The following is a 14419-nucleotide window of genomic DNA, read 5'->3' on the forward strand; positions in this document are numbered from 1 at the left end:
GAAGGTTTTTCCATCTCAGCTTTTATGTCAGTAATGGAAATTAGAGTGGCAGCAGCATCCTTACACTGGAGAGTGCACTTCTGGGAGTCACAAGATTTGGAGGAACTTCCCTTCATCCTCAGTGCACCAGCCTTTGGCAGAACCTGAAGAAAGCAACAGCCAGGCCACACACATCTGTCACTCACACACCCTGACCATTGCTGCAGCACCTGTGGAAGGATCTTAGAACCCTTAGCTAAGTTTTCAGTGCAGCACTACTGGCTCCGAGGGAAATCTCAGAGCTTTAACCAGGATACACGATTCCAAATGGACATCCAAATGGATGTCCCACCATCAACATGAACATTCGGCTACTTAACACCTTATAAACCTGTCTGTGTTTAGCAACTGAGCTTTTTGATATCTGATAATTTCATCAAGCTACCTTCTGAGCCCGGAAGCAAAGGTAATGGGGAATCAGCATTAGTTTCTCTGAGGGAAGGCAAGAGAAGAACAAGATATATTCTTGTACATTTGTTATGCATATTTTTGGGAGTTATACAACCTTAGTTTTGCAAAGCAATTTTCTGAACTTTCACTGACAAACAAATCTGATCTGAAAAATCTTACATCAGCAGGGTTGGTTTGCAGATGTTATTTGCACCATTTATTTATCAAAAATAACTAGAAAATGTTTTTAAAACATCATTCCAGACTGTACAAATAGGAATGTGACATGGGCTGTCTGTTTTACTTTACTGTTCTACTGCTTCGTATTCTGAGCAACCAGAGAGGCTATTTTCCCCAGGGGTTCAGAAGGGCATACTATTTCATTTCTTCAGAAAATTGTTTCTCTGGATTTCAATCTTTTTAGCTAGATATGACAAAATATAATATCAAGAACACTTATGCTTTTTTATCAGCTCTATTTTCAAAGCATAAATAATAGATCAGTATATATTTAAGTCAGGTGACCAACTCTTATTTCTGAAATCAAATAAGCATTCTGCAATTTTTAAATGATGCTGTACATTTTCACTACAGTATCATTATGCCTTTAAAATGCTTTCAAAAGACTAATTTATAAGCATGGAGTGATTTTGAAGATATTTCACTAGCGTTAATAATACCTCACTCAGGTGGCACTCAATTTTCTGAATCCTTGGGTTAATGAGGCAAATAAATCAAAATTAAATTGGCCTTGGGAAAAAAAATTCAAACAAAATTGCATCTATTACATTATACATCCTGAGGCTCCTTCTGTACTGTTCACAATGGCTAACAATATTCCAGCTCTGAGAATCATTACACTTAGTCATAACACAATCTGAGATTTTAAAATCAAATAGATCAGACTTCATGACTAGGCTAATGCAACGCCTTATAATAATATATCAGGAGTATTCACAACGAGTTGTACGCAGTTTTAGTCAAGTACTTTCCATTAAGTGTCCATAAATTTCAGCTGCTCACCATTTGTTCAATAATCCAACAAACTCCTTCCAGGAGGTTTGCACCATTGCAAACTGGTAAGTTTTAAGATAAACTCTAAAAAGACAATACTTTCTGCAACCAGGTTGTCATTCACCATTTGAAAAAAAAGCCCCAAAACCACATAGATGTAGGTAAACAGCTGAAACAAAGAAAAACCCTAGCATTTCTAAAATATAAGTACTTCTAGTCATATTGCTGTAGTAGTATTCCTTATCTAAAATATGAGAGAAAGGAAATATTTTATAGATATTATAAAAAGGATTCTACTGTTGGGGAATACCAGCATTGTCAGCTCTTTTAAAAAATGGCAAATAATATACAATACAGAGAACTAAAGAGGCCTAAGTTGTTACCAGAAGTAATAAATTTAGCATGAGCAAACAACAATCAACAAATGCTGACATGCAATGAGCAGTTGCCATTGTTATCCTGTTGTTATTTGTAGTCGAGTAATAAATGCACTTCTCTGCCCACAGTCACAAGGGCAGCCTTTCAGCCTAAGGAATTTCCTACAAACATGGAGTTCCAGTTGAAAAACAAACTTCCCCACTGAGCTGTTGTAACCACTGTCATCTGCTATGTCAGCAGCACAGACTCAAGATTTCCATGTACACACTACTTATATTTTTTGATGGAAAACACTGCACAAAAGTAGGTTGGGTATTTTTTTCCAAATAAGTTACTACTATTAACACTTTGAATTTATAAAAGCATGCAAAAAAAAAAGGCCTAAGGTTTGGGGTTTTTTTTATTTTAAAGGAGTTAAGGGCCCAAGTGCCCTTACGTGGCAAAGGTCAAAAGAAACAAGAAACAGCACAGAAACATGTTTGCACCTTTTCCCCAGCTAGCACATTCTTCTCAGCTTTGTAAAACAATTTCTGTGGTCAAGTGCTTGATTAGGAGTAATTTATATGGTGGTCTAATATATTTCTTTTGATTTTCCTCCCCAAGAACAAAAACCACCATGATAGTTAAGAATTTTCTCTTGCTAGAAAATACCGAGAAAATTTGTTAGAGGCACCCTTCCATGAGAGTTGCATTAGGAAAGTTTTTAGGTTTATTATCAATCTATAACTAGTGCACATGTACAGCAAGTGAGCAATTGCCACAGGCAAGAGTTCAAAAGGGAAAGCTACCCTAGTGAAAGCACTCACTCCTCTGCTCATGGTAGACTTGAAAGAGAATAGCTCTATTCAGTCCCCATTCCACATTGGCCACTGGGATCAGCTGTCTCCTGGGCCTGGATCCTAGAACAGACAGATGGTATTGGGGACTAGGGGTTTAGATTTTTGACAGCCTAAAGAAAGCCATTCCAAAAGGTGTTGATTTCACTTCAGTATAGAACAAAGCATTTTCCCAGCTCCTCAATTAAAGTTCAGTGCCTAAGTCCAGCACACCAACACTGCTTAGTGCTTGGCTGCTGAAGAAGCAGATATTTTCCAACAAGAAAGTCTACTTCAAATTATTCCTTCAAATTTGGGTTGTGACAGACAGCATTGACAGAAAGTCACCATTCAATGGTTACTCAATTGCTTGCTCAGAATGATACAGTAATTTTATTCTGATTTTCAGTCCACAGAACAGAGGAACCACAGAACCACAACTGCTATCAGTCCTCTCAAGGCTTTATGCTCTTTGGCAAGGAGTACTGATTTGTGGTTTTATACTGCTACCAGGTAGTGGTTGTGCACTATCATTATCCAAATAATTTATAACTACAGGTGAGAAAGAACATTTGGAAATAAACCGAGAGTATCTTGATCTGCTCAGGAAAAAGACGAAACATTTAAAAACAGCATTTTAAATCAATATGTGGTGCAGGTCTGATATGCTCTTGTGTTCTAAAAGGCATTTAAAAGCATGTAAGCTTGCATTATTACCATGCACATAACCCACTCATGAGTATTATCATGGGAGCAACATGAACACAGTGACATGTCAACAGCTTGCAGGGTCAGACTTTAGCCATAAATTAGAACATGAAACTTAGATTACATTAGAACACAACAAAAATGGTTAAAAAAACTCTTCCAGAAAAAAAAGTAGTATAAAAGCCAGTGGCACAAGATTCATTTCTACCAGGGAACCAATGTTAATTTAAAAGCCAAGATTCATTTGAAAACATTCACCTGTAAATCAAAAAGTCCCCAAAGATTAATTTCTGCATTTACACTATTTGCAAAATATATTTAACTTAAAGGCATCCCTTTTTTCCTGAAATAATTGCTTACAAGATGAGAACTAAAACACAATCTGAAGTGTAGTAAAGGTAATTGCTGCACTTACTGCTTGTGTCATGTTGATGTATTACTACGTATCAAAGGTCACAGTTCTGTACTCATACATTATCAAATTTGAAAGAGCAATATTCGAATCCGACCAACCTTTAAACTGCCCGGAATGTGTGTGAAAATGGATGCAGGCTAACTTGGGCTTAAAAAAAAAAAAAAAAAAATGAACCCATGTTTTGGAAGCTGAGGGGTCAATCAAGCCAGACTGACAGGGTTAGGTGCCACTTCTGTGCATCTAATACCCTCTTAGATTATCAATGAGGTGCAGTACACTGATCACAAGCTAAAGCAGCTGTTCTAATGAAAATGAAACAGTCTGAAAAAATTAGGTAATACAGGTCTGTGACATAGGGCAGTACCTTGTGGACAATAATGGAGGAATAAGGACATAAATCACCATTTAGATAAAACCTGTAACATCTACCCTGAAATGTCTCTGTAACTGTGGGCCAAATTCAGCATCTTTGCAACTCCACAGTTCCCTCTAGAGCTGCCACATATTTTTTATACTGAGTTTTCCCTGCATCTTCTTCAGCATACACAAAATTCTGCCATCCTGTGCCAGTCGGATCTTTGAGGGTAGACAGCTGGCTGTTCATGCCACGAGCCAGGAGTTCTCACAACTGGTTGCAGCACAGATAAATGGGTCTTATCAGCATCTACTCAACCTTGAACAACTTTCTTCTCCTACATATGCCTGTCCAACTTGGGGGCAGAGACTGCAATAAAAAGGCTGGGTCACTCTCATTTTTGTTTGGTAACACAAGGGCCTTAAAAAAAAAAACCCTATGAAATTCAAGTTGATTGAGTGCAGCCAGCACAGAAGGAACTACTAAACAGAATTATCACCTTGAAACCATAAATGAAGATCAAGTGAATAAATAGCTTCTTCATAATCAGGATTTTTTTATCCTAGAGAAGCAAAGGCACCATATATTCAAACAACAACCTATATAATTTAATTTCATATGCTTTAAAATTTACTTCATTTAGTCAAATAGTAAATTTCAAAAGGGGAGCACAAATTCAAATATTTTCTCAATTACAAGCAGAAAAACTAAGATATTTCATGAAGTCTATTAGACCCCAAGAATTCACACTAATTAATGTCTTTGCAATTGATTTTAATGGGCTTTCAATTGCAGGTGATGTAACTACTGGTCAAGGCCACAGCTAGGATTAAAATGATACTTCTGATTAAAGATACTATTTATAGTACATAAACACACACACCCTTTGCTAATGTAACAACAAGGCTATTACAACAATAACATCTATAAATATACAGGATCTCCCGTTTAAATAAAAGCTCAATATACAAAAAATACAAGTTCAAACATTCCTAAAGAAATAACAACTTTCACATTTCCTTTAAAACATCATTCAAAATAGTTTTCTTAAAATTAATTTTCTTGGTGGTTTTGTAAAATGTTTTTCTTTGAGTGCTGAACAAGTCAGAATTAAGTTTCATCAAGTGAGTAGAACTCCTTGAAATGACGCAAGGAATTAGAGGGCAGACCACTTCAGAAGAGCTGGAAGGTCTTTGTTGCTTGAGTTTTCTACAAATCCAGCTTCTCTATTTTCATTGAGGCAGCAAAATGGAGAGAGAAAGAGAAAAAGAATTATTATTTCAATATAAGTTACAAATTTAGAGATGACTTTGAATTTACAAATTGAACACCCAAAATTGTCAGGTCTTCAGTATCCGCACCCCTTTTCTCCCATATCTGATTACCTCAGGATTTTGCTGCATGTATTCCTCTCTGGCAATTACAACCTCACTTTTGCAAATTATTTTTGTCACAAAAAACAGAGAATACATGATTTTACAGTGGTAAAGGCTTATGAATCCCTCCTGAAAAACATTAATAATTATCTACTGAAAATCCTAGCACTATAATGCTAGGCACATATAGAGGCAGTCCTGAAGTAGGTTTATTCCCACAGTGACTACAGTGAGAGATAACCAGTATTACAAGAATTGGTCAGGACACTCCCTTCTATGCAAAAATTTAAGTCATGATCAAATTGATTTTATGCAACCTTGAAAGGGTTATATTATGATACAGTGCTTTAGATTTTGCACGGTTGCAAAGTTAAATAATCTATCGAGAATCTTGGTGTGTTTGCTTTAATCTCAAAACCCCATGGTTTGGGAGCAAATTATTGTATAATCAATACATTTCATTTTAAAACCCTGCTCACTATCCTGCCCATCATACACTCTCTAGGTCTTATTCTTCATAGAATCATTATTCTTGCAGAGAAAAGATTGAATGTGACCTGATAAGACCCTAGAGAGGTCCACAAATCAAAAGCAATGGTGAAGTCAAATTCCTTGAGACTTGTGATCTTAAGGGACAACTCAATTTATTATTTTTTTAAATGCTGGAGGGTAGCAGTTCCTATTATTAAACACTATTATAGCTTATTCTATTTGTTGTGTAAACAACCCCCTAGTAAAGACCTAGTGCTAAGAAATTCCCACCTACTCGGGAGGCCATCCCTTTCCTCCAAGGACCCAGAATCCAGAGCATGAAGTACACTTAATTTCAGACAACCAGATACATCTCAAATATGACACATTTCTGATGGAAGTTTACAGCTTTTCCTCTGCCAGAAACTTTGGTGTGTTACTAAACACCAAGACCTGGAGTCAATAGCCCTATGCCAGCCAGTCCCATCGGCTGTAATTCCTCACCTTCATCACCCTCCACAAACCTGAGAACTATGAACTCCACCTAAAGACCACACGATGGAAGAGAGGAGCACTCCCACAGATCAGTAATTAACCATTTCACACACACTTTTTCAGTGAATCAAAACTTCCTGACAACAGACAAAACTCTCACTTAGATACCTTAATTAAATACACTCCTAATCAACAACAAGAAGGCACACACTACTGGTTACAGAGTAATCTGTTATTGCCCTCTTGTTCTCCAACTCCATCTTAAACCTAATGCCTCCTGCAAGGCTATTTGTCCAAATTATTAAGAACTTTCAAACTTTCAGTTGAAAAAAAACTTACTTTCCTCCTAGTGTTTATGCACTTGATGTATCTGCAGCCTCTTCTTAAATTAGCCTGTATTGGGGTATGGTTTCTATGCAGTCTCCTTCGGATGCTCACTACACCAGAAATCTGGACAGGTTTGCATGTATCAATTTCAGAAAGGAACTGAAACATGAAATACTGAGATCTGATGCACTAACTTCTAATCACGTCACTGGACAGGAAACAAGGGCCTAAACATTTTGCTTGAGAACACCCAGGGAACTGGTCAAATAAATCTTCAAGGTTATTGTTCTAGTGAACCATTTGCAGACAGGATATACCTTACCCCATGAACAGTCTTCCACACTGTGGAAGATCTAACAAAACCTTATTCCAGAAGCAGAATAAATAAGAAGCAGCAGCTTACTTAAAGCTGTCTTTACATCTAGTACTCTTGTACTGGATGTGTTCAGACTTCATGAAGATTAAGACTTTGGAAGTTTTTAATAGCAGATGTAACTATGGAATCATGGACAATTTCCTCTACCCTACTCACTCATCCATCACCAAAGACCTACAAGTGCACAAACATTGCTATGTTCAGAACCATGTACCAGAAGTGTTTCTCCTAGCCTTTGAAAGTTAAAAACATTATAAACCTCTAGCTATAGCTAGACGGTTTATTCTAAAAGTTATTGACATCTGTTTATTCTGAAATTAACTCTAAAACACAAACAAATTTTGCCAATATGATTCATTGTCAATTGCAGCCTTATTACTTCTGAAATAAGAATATGGTATTAACCTGGGGTATGTACTGCCATGTAGTAATAGGCAAACCCTCCCACATTTTCTGAAAAATGTTTGCAAGCTCGTCTTTAACTCTCGATTAAGACCTTGTTCTGACAGACAAAACCACTATCCCTTCCATTCTTCCAATATCTTTCACTCTGTCATTAAGTCCTTCATTGGCTTCTACTCATGCACCACATGGTGTTCAAACCTCTTGTTCTTGACTTCAAGGCAACCATACACACCCCTAGTTACATGCTTTTGATAACCTCTAGACCATTCCTAAATTGTCAACTTCCACATTATTTTCCTTTGCCATTGAGCAAAGCGTCTCTTTCTCCTGCATGTGGCCTAACAGAATTCTTGAGACAAACCATCGTCATACCAAGATTCCACTAAATTATCTATTTCTATCAAAATGTCCAAGGTTAATCAACTGTTTTCTCCTTTAGAAAAGTATCAGAGTTTGAAATAACATTGCCTTTCTTCCCTGCTCGGCAGACTTCTTAGTAAAGCTTACGTTTGACCAATTCATTTAAATTTATTTTTAATTAGAACAGTCATTTGTCTTTTGTGGTAGAGTTTACATAGTCCAGATAATTCCTCCCTTATTTATAACCTATGTTTGACTAAAAGGACATCTCTGTAGTTATTCACAATATTTCAGAATCAATAAAAACATGGCACCAACAAGCTTGCTATGTATTACTTTACTACCCCACTCAATTTTGCTTTTCATTTTGGACACAGAAAGAAAGGGGGATCCTATAATATCTGAGGTTTTTCACATGACCAGGCTTTTAAGTACTTTCGAAAAAACTGAGATTCAAGTACCTACTAGGAAGTCAGAAGACAACAAAACATGGAACCATAGCAATTGTGGTATTTTCCCCCTACTTTCTTCCATTTCCTCATCTTTAATAGTCTGTCTGCAACTGGATTAAATATGACTGACAAATACTGTACCTTTTTGGTCTACATACTCCTACTTCCAAGTTTTTTTTGGTGTTATTAAGACCAAGTGACTAAGTGGCTACTGCTGTTCATCTACAAGTATTTTTGGATTTTGATTCCATTCCTGCTGGACAGGTGCCTTTTACTTCTGCCACACTTACTGTACACAGAAGGCAAGAAGTAACTGCTGCAGAAACATAATCCTCATCTCATATTCCTATCAGGACTAAGGCAGACATACTTGGCAGGAATAACATGTGAATGCTTACTGTAAATTGAGGAAAGCCCATAGTCTACGACCATCACACCATCACATCTCCATGAGCCTGAATTCACTCACAGATTAATTAAAGCTGTACCCTCATTTACTACAGCTGCTTTAAACCCCTGAAAAATTACAAAGTTAAAAACTGATTTTTCCCTACCAAAATACCAGGACATCCTTAACGTAACCTTCAAGCCTTCTGAAGCAGTTACTGTAAATGACTGCCTGGATACTTTTTTAGTATGAAAGTCTACCAGGAAAACTCTACCATGTGCTTAAAACACACTTCCCCTCCTCAAAAATTCTAGGTAGTTTTAGATCTAAAAGCTAGGTTTTCACATTCTAAAAAGTATTCATTTTCACATCAGGTTGACTGTCTTTACTTGATCCTTCAGTGACATATTAAACAAAAAGTAACAAACATTCTTCTGGAAAGTTGCTAATGCCACATTTAATTTCACATTTAAGAACACTGGGAGAAACAAAACCCCACCCCATTCCAGATACTGAGTCTCTTTTTTCAAAGAAGTTCATATTCCCAACAACCGAAGAAGCATCAGCTTCTTTGGCAAAAGCAGGACATGTGAAAACATGTGTGTCCCAGGCTAACAAAAATATTTTTAATAGGTAAAATAACAGATCGTTTTCTCAGCCAATTCCACAGATATTACATGCATTACAGCCCAGCAGCTGCTTGTCATGGAAAGGACCTGATACGACCCTACACAAGAACAGACACTTAAGATACACATTTTTAAAAGGAACTAATATCTGTGCCTAGAGTAACCTTAAATTCTGAATTGACAGTTATTCATGCCTTCATATGCCATATGAGGGATCAGGATGTCAAATTTTACTTCGTTTTTGTGATTCTAATTTAAGTACATTCAACAATTTATTGTGCTGAATTATTGATGTGGTCTGTGATTTTTTTTTCCCCTCCAAGGAAACCAGCCTTTAAGCAGACAAATCAGTGCAAAGGAGAGATTAACATCTTACAAAATAATACGTAAACTTTGTCCCCTTTCAGGCAAAATTATTTCCATTTTAAATAAGTTCTAGAATCTAAAATACATTCTCTGAAAATATTAAAATAATAATTTTAATATTAATTTTAAATAAAATACTCCCCTATCACTTTGTACCCTGTACTTTTCTCACACTGTAAGACATGTTTGTTAAAGTGACTGTTTTCTTTGTGTTCCCAACTACGATAGTAAATAAACATTTTGTATGTAACTAATTGTTTATGTAAGTATAGGCAAACATCTATAAGTACATCTTTAATCACATGCCTACATTCTATTAAGGCTACTAATTAAAATATGAATTGCAGTTTAGATAGCAAAGCAGAAAAAAAATTCCTCATTTTTCTAAATACAGACCAAACGTGACTCTGACTGATGCAAGGTTGAGCTTCTAAACTAACCCCAAGGAATCAGAAGATAAAGCATGTATTTGGAAAAGAAAATTTATCACTGATGTTCACGTAATATATAATTATGTCTTGTAAAAAGACATGGATACTAAGGTCACATTTAGTAACATGCTTTTCTTGTAGAGGGCTTTTGAGCTACTAAGATTTAGGGGTTTTGTTGTCTTTACAGGGTAAAAACCAGTTCCCTTTGGGACCAAGACAATAGATTAAAAATTGTTTTGGAATTCCTCCTCTCCCTATACTGAGGTAAGCAGAGAGCATTGCACACAAAACTCTTCTCAGAAGTACTACTAAATCAACCAAGTTACACATGGTCACCATTTATTTCTAAAAAAATCTGATTGACTTAGGTACCTCACTTCCAGGCACCAGAAAAATTCTATTCCAGGATCCCAGCTGTTACATTTAACAGGATATGTATAACAAGTGTCCTTAGCTTGAAAAGCTATAGGATAAAAAAAAGTACAGTTTCAGTAATTCAGCAGCAAATATTAATTGTAATTGTAACAATAAATAGTATCAACAAGCTTTGGGCACAGTTAAGAAAGCCTTTTGGCAAACGCACATGCGCTTCCCCTATTCTTCAGGGATCTATTTCTAGTCTATCAAAGCCACCTTGGCTACATATAGACATTCTCCTTTTAAGGTGTCATCTTCCTTCTGAATTTGCACAAAGTAACTGTAGAATAGCTGCATACAGCAGAACAAATTCTCTTCAACTTTAGGAATCACAAAGCAAGTAGTGCTGCTAGATGTCTTTATTTTCCTTTAACAAAATACACAAAGGCACAAAATTCACTTATATCTTGTCATTATTGTACAAGTATAAATAGTGCTTTGTATTCAAGTACAATCAAGTGTAGAGACTTTCTATATTTTATGTAAACACAAAACAGTTTTGTATGTAGGTGCCTCTGGTTCATCTGCAATGCAAACACCAAAGGAGATGCCATTTATCCGAGTGCCATTTAACTGAATTCTGTCAAGAAGTTAGACAACAAATAATATTAACACCACTGCAATGACACTTCATATGCTTAAGTCAAATGTCAGATGACACTTTAGCTTGTAAACATCTGTGTATTTAACATGTACTCAATTTGTTTAACAGGGTAGCATTAAAATGTATCTTAAATTCACTAGACCAAACTTACTAGGTCACTTGCTGTCAGTAATTGCTCTTTACATGGACAGCTAAAGATATGTCAAATTATAAGTCACCCTTAGCAAAGCTTATATTTTAAAGTTTTTAAATATGCAAACTAAACAATGGCTACAACTGTTAGACTTCAACCAACTATACATTCTATATGTTAACTTAATGACACATGCTTAATTTACAATACCCACTTTTACACATAGCTTTGACACACTGTGGCAGTTGAGGCAGTTTAAGCTCAAGCAAGATTTAAGTTGTACCATTAAAAAAAGCTCACCTGAATAGTAACAACAGGCATGAACAAAGCTAAAAACTAGCTACAGAAGGCACTTGAAGTACTTTATTCTGCTTTCATTAAAGGTTCTTCACTTTGTTCAGCTGAAATAGACTCTGAAATAGAGTCTTCAGTTGTTGAAATGTTCTCTGCTTCTTTTTCAATTTCTTCAGCTAGCTTATCATTTAGCTGCTCAGAACTTGGTGTTTTATCATCTGTCTCGTTTGTCTCAATGATCTGGGCCACATCATCTTCAGATTCTGTGAAAAGAAAAATGATGAAATAACTATTTCCAGAAATAAGGAGGCAGCTAATATTATTAAAAAGCAAATGAAACATTTTGTAATCACATGCAGGTTTTGACTAGTAACTGCATGACATTCTCAACTGGTAAAAACTATTTGATTTTTCTAACAAGAGGGTCACATGTAAAACCTATAAAATTTAAGAATAAAGAAAATGCTATGGAGAAGAGTTTAGATCCTACTAAGAAAATATTACGTATTATTTGTATCCGTTCACCCTCAACAATTTCTCTAAGCTTGTTCATTAATGTGAGATGTTAGAAACACTGCATGATGGTAATTCAGCTTCTTTGTGCTTGGTAATGTCAGTTTTACCAACTGTATAACTTTTCCTATAAGAGTTCAATCTGCAAACAGAACCTAAACATACTACTTTGTGGAAACTACTTTAAACATAAGTCAGACAACCAGAAAAAAAAATAGCAGAACATATCAAACCATCCAATCAAAATTACTGTATATTCCCAGTCTTCCAAGGGCAAGTGTAGGAAGGTTGCACAGGAGTATATTTCCTCTTAATCTGGGATGGGAGTGTCCTTGATGATATGCATATTTTGAAGACCAAAAACATTTATTGTAAGTACTACCTCTAAAGAGGCAAATTCTAGCTGCACAACAGGATTTCAGTAGCATATGAGAAATGAGTCACATTTTGAAGTCAGCAGGAAAACTGAATGCAAAGTGTTGTACTAAATGATGCAAAGGTACTGTAGAATGATAGTACTGATGGCAGTTTATTTATTGACTAGTATTAGTCAATACCATACAGCTTTAATGTATACTGTGAAGGCGAACAGTTTGCAAAACTGATACAAAGTTACAGCTCAAAAATGTTAGCCTTATCAAACGTTTGTAACTTCAGAGAATCATAGAATGGTTTGGGTTGGAAGGGGCCAACAGCTCCAACAGCTCCAACATCTAGTTCCAACAGCTCTGCTATGGGCAGGGACTCTGTCACCTAGAAGAAGTTGCTCAAAGCCCCATCCAACTTGGCCTTGAACACTTACAGGAAGTGTAAGCATCCACAGCTTCTCTGGGCAGCCTATTACAGCATCTCACCACCCTCACAGTGAAGAATTTGTTCCTAATATCTAATCTAAAGCTATTCTCTTCCAGTTCACAGCCACCTCTCCTTGTTCTATCACTACATGCCATTGTAAAAAGTCCCTCTTCAGCTCTCTTGAGGTCCTGAAGGGCTGCTCCAAGGTCTTCCCGAAGCACGTCCTTCTTATGCTGGGAGTCTGTTGTGGTTAAACCCAGCCTGCAACTAAGTATCCCACAGACACTGGCTCACTCCCCACCCACCCTCCTGCCACCCTGGTGGGATGGGGAGGAGAATCACAAAAAAGTTAGAATCCATGGATTAAAAATAGAACAGTCTAATAGTTGAAAGAAATTAAAATAGTAACAACTACAACAACTGTAACTAAGTGGGAGGAAAGTGGGAAGGGGAAAAGGGGGGGAGGAGAGAGAAAAAAAATTGAACAAGTGATGCCCAATACAACTGCTTGCCATATGCTGACTGACGCCCAGCCCATTTCCTAGCAGTGATCAGCCCCTCACATCCAAACCTCTCCAGTTTATGTATACTGTCCATGACATTCTGTGGTATGGAATATCCCTTTGACTGGTTCAAGTAACCTCTCCTGCATATGCTCTCCCCCAGCTTCTTGTGTAGCTCCCCACTGGCAGAGCATGAGACACCAAAAATTCCTTGACTTAAAATAAGCACTACTTAGCAACAGCCAAAACATTACTGTGTTATCAACATGATTCCTGCAAGAATTCAAAACACAGCACTATACTAGTTACTAAGAAGAAAATTAACTCTATCATAGCTGAAAACAGGTCAGGCCTAGAAAGCTGGACAAAGGTGGGATCTCACGAGAGTGGAGGGGCAGAATCACCACCTTTGATCTGCTGGTCATATTTCTTTTGATGCAGCCCAGGTCACAGTTGGCTTTCTGGGCTGCAAGCACACATTGCCCAGTCATATCAAGCTTCTTGCCAACCAATACTCCCAAGTCATTCTACTCAGGACTGCTCTCAATCCATTCTCCCAGTCTTTGTTTGTGCTTGGGATTACCCCAATCCAGGTGCAGTACCTTGCACTTGGCCTTGTTGAACCTTCATGAGGGCTGCACAGGCCCACCTCTCCATCCTGTCAAGGTCCCTCTGGATGGCACCCCTTCCCTCAACTGCACCACACAGCTTGACGTCACCAGCAAACCTGCTGAAGGTGCACTCAATCCCACTGTCCATGTTCCTGACAAAGATATTTAGCAGTGTTGGTCCCAAAACCAACCCCTGAGAAAAACAGTGCCAGTCAAATGCCACTTGCTCATATTTATCAAAACATGCTGGGTGTCTGAAAGTAATCAGATTGCTTCAGGTTGACATTCAGAATTCAAGCAGGGATGAAAGTTTTAGAACCATTGCTCTGGCTTCTCAGGTCATGACTGACAAGAGAAGC

General features: G+C 37.1%; 1 protein-coding gene across 4 annotated transcripts in view; it reads right to left on the reverse strand.

Annotated features, from left to right (window-relative positions):
- Positions 1–4867: 4867 nt before the first annotated feature.
- Positions 4868–14419, reverse strand: part of LNPK (lunapark, ER junction formation factor) — a 46574-nt gene continuing 37022 nt past the window's right edge. For 2 of the 4 annotated variants that reach the window (XM_027733656.2, XM_027733654.2), the window contains exon 13: positions 10949–11901. In XM_027733656.2, the coding sequence (XP_027589457.1) occupies positions 11708–11901 (194 nt within the window). In that variant the 3' untranslated portion in view covers positions 10949–11707. Of the gene's footprint in view, positions 5341–10562; positions 10654–10948; positions 11902–14419 lie in introns of those variants that run through there. The other 2 variants (XR_005566028.1, XR_003543121.2) reach the window with 2 other exon arrangements.

The sequence above is a fragment of the Pipra filicauda genome, unplaced genomic scaffold, assembly GCF_003945595.2.
Source record: "Pipra filicauda isolate LSUMZ 115617 unplaced genomic scaffold, ASM394559v2 scaffold5_size6683894_pilon, whole genome shotgun sequence".
NCBI classification, from domain to species: domain Eukaryota; kingdom Metazoa; phylum Chordata; class Aves; order Passeriformes; family Pipridae; genus Pipra; species Pipra filicauda.